General features: G+C 49.1%; 1 protein-coding gene across 1 annotated transcript; it reads right to left on the reverse strand.

The window, feature by feature from the left end:
- Positions 1-867: 867 nt before the first annotated feature.
- On the reverse strand, positions 868-1287 carry PHYSODRAFT_328582 (hypothetical protein; the record flags this gene model as incomplete). Its single annotated transcript, XM_009524899.1, has 1 exon — positions 868-1287. The coding sequence occupies one exon, from the start codon at positions 1285-1287 to the stop codon at positions 868-870; it is 420 nt and encodes a 139-aa protein (XP_009523194.1).
- Between the last annotated feature and the right edge of the window lie 280 nt (positions 1288-1567).

Genomic DNA, 1567 nt, shown 5'->3' on the forward strand with positions numbered 1-1567 from the left:
GTAGCGCTGCGCAGGTAAGGCCATTAAAATGCAAAACATTGAAGGATTGGTGTGCACATGCTACAGACACAGTTGGCAACATTGCTCCCCTACCGTCGTTGGGGTGGCCTCAACAAGCCCACAACAGCGCGTGTGATTAAGGGAACTTGTCGTAAGCACATAATATGTTATGAAGCGTTTGGCCCCGCCAGCTGTCATAAGCAGCCGGTATATTCGGTAAATCCAAGTGCTGCATGTATGTATCTATGCTATGTACCTCTTGTAGTATCGACTCTCGAGTTGCACAGAGCTGCAGAGTTCGCAACTTTGCGTGCCCGACGCCGCTGCTGCTGTAGTAGGCGCTAGCTTCTAGCAGTCAGCTTGAATCTGCTTGGTCGTATTTTCACCAAGACGCTTAACAGAACGAACGAATGCAGCAGCTTTGTGGTCACGACGATTTCAATACTTAAGTATCACGTTTGCGCCGAGGAACCTTTGCACCTCCAGTTCGCCTAGACTTCATACTTGGTTGGCGAAGAGGAGACCACGCGCGGCAGATGCTTGAAGGTGAAATGAGCTCTAGCTAAACTCGAAAAATTATGTCACAACCTATATATATTATCACTGCCCCGCCGATAAAAATAAGTATCAGAGGCCAAGTCACGACTAGGTCATGACCTAGACACATGGTATTCGTAGGTACAGTCAAACCTGTTTATATGAGGCCCTGTTGGTGACCATCTACTACAATGACTCATATAAAATGGACTCAGTTAAAAAAATTATGTGGTGCACGTAAAGAAATCGTGCATAGTTCGCTGCCGCTTTGCCTTCACCGTAGTCTCTCGAACCAAAGCGGCCACGGTCTGTAAAGCTCTTCGTTCTCTGTCAGTCTGCTCTCCGCATTGCAGCAGAAATGCAGCCAGCTCCATGCAGTGTCTCAGAGCAATGGCAGGTTGAACTGCGGGTTCCTCTTCCTCCTAAGCGCTCCGCCAGCTCATGCGCCTTCAGCAGGAGCACGTCGTCCGCCATCGCCGTTTTAGCTTCGTTCTGAAAGAAAAATTCCCTCAGTTCCCGCTCGAACTGAGGGAATTTCACTCGGCGCCGCTTGGTCGCACTCAGGTCGACGTGGCTGAAGTAGGAAGAAGGCAGGTTGCGCAGTCGGGCGAGTGTGGCACGGCTGACCCGGGCCTTGAAAGTTGCGTAGATCCACTCGGCGAGCATGGGGTTGTTCATGCCAGGATTCTGCTTGAGCTTTAGGTGCACTTGGAGCTTTTGTTCTAGCGTCAGACAGGTGCGAGGAGACATGGCGAGCGAAGAAGGCTTGCGGTAGGCGTTGAGTGTTGAGCAGTGGTGCTTTGAAGAGTGTGTGGCCGTGAGCAGTGTGAATCAAATAAACAGGTGAGACCTAATTTGGTTCCCAAAAATGTGACTCATATACCTTGTATGCATATAAACAGAGATCATACAAAAACTAAGTGAAATATTTGGTAGCGACAAAGCCTGCATCAAATAAACGGCATGGCTCAAATAGAGAGGATCATATAAACAGGTTTGACTGTATCACCACATTAACCCCGTGTCACCT

Source organism: Phytophthora sojae (assembly GCF_000149755.1).
Source record: "Phytophthora sojae unplaced genomic scaffold PHYSOscaffold_3, whole genome shotgun sequence".
Classification (NCBI taxonomy): Eukaryota; Oomycota; class Peronosporomycetes; order Peronosporales; family Peronosporaceae; genus Phytophthora; species Phytophthora sojae.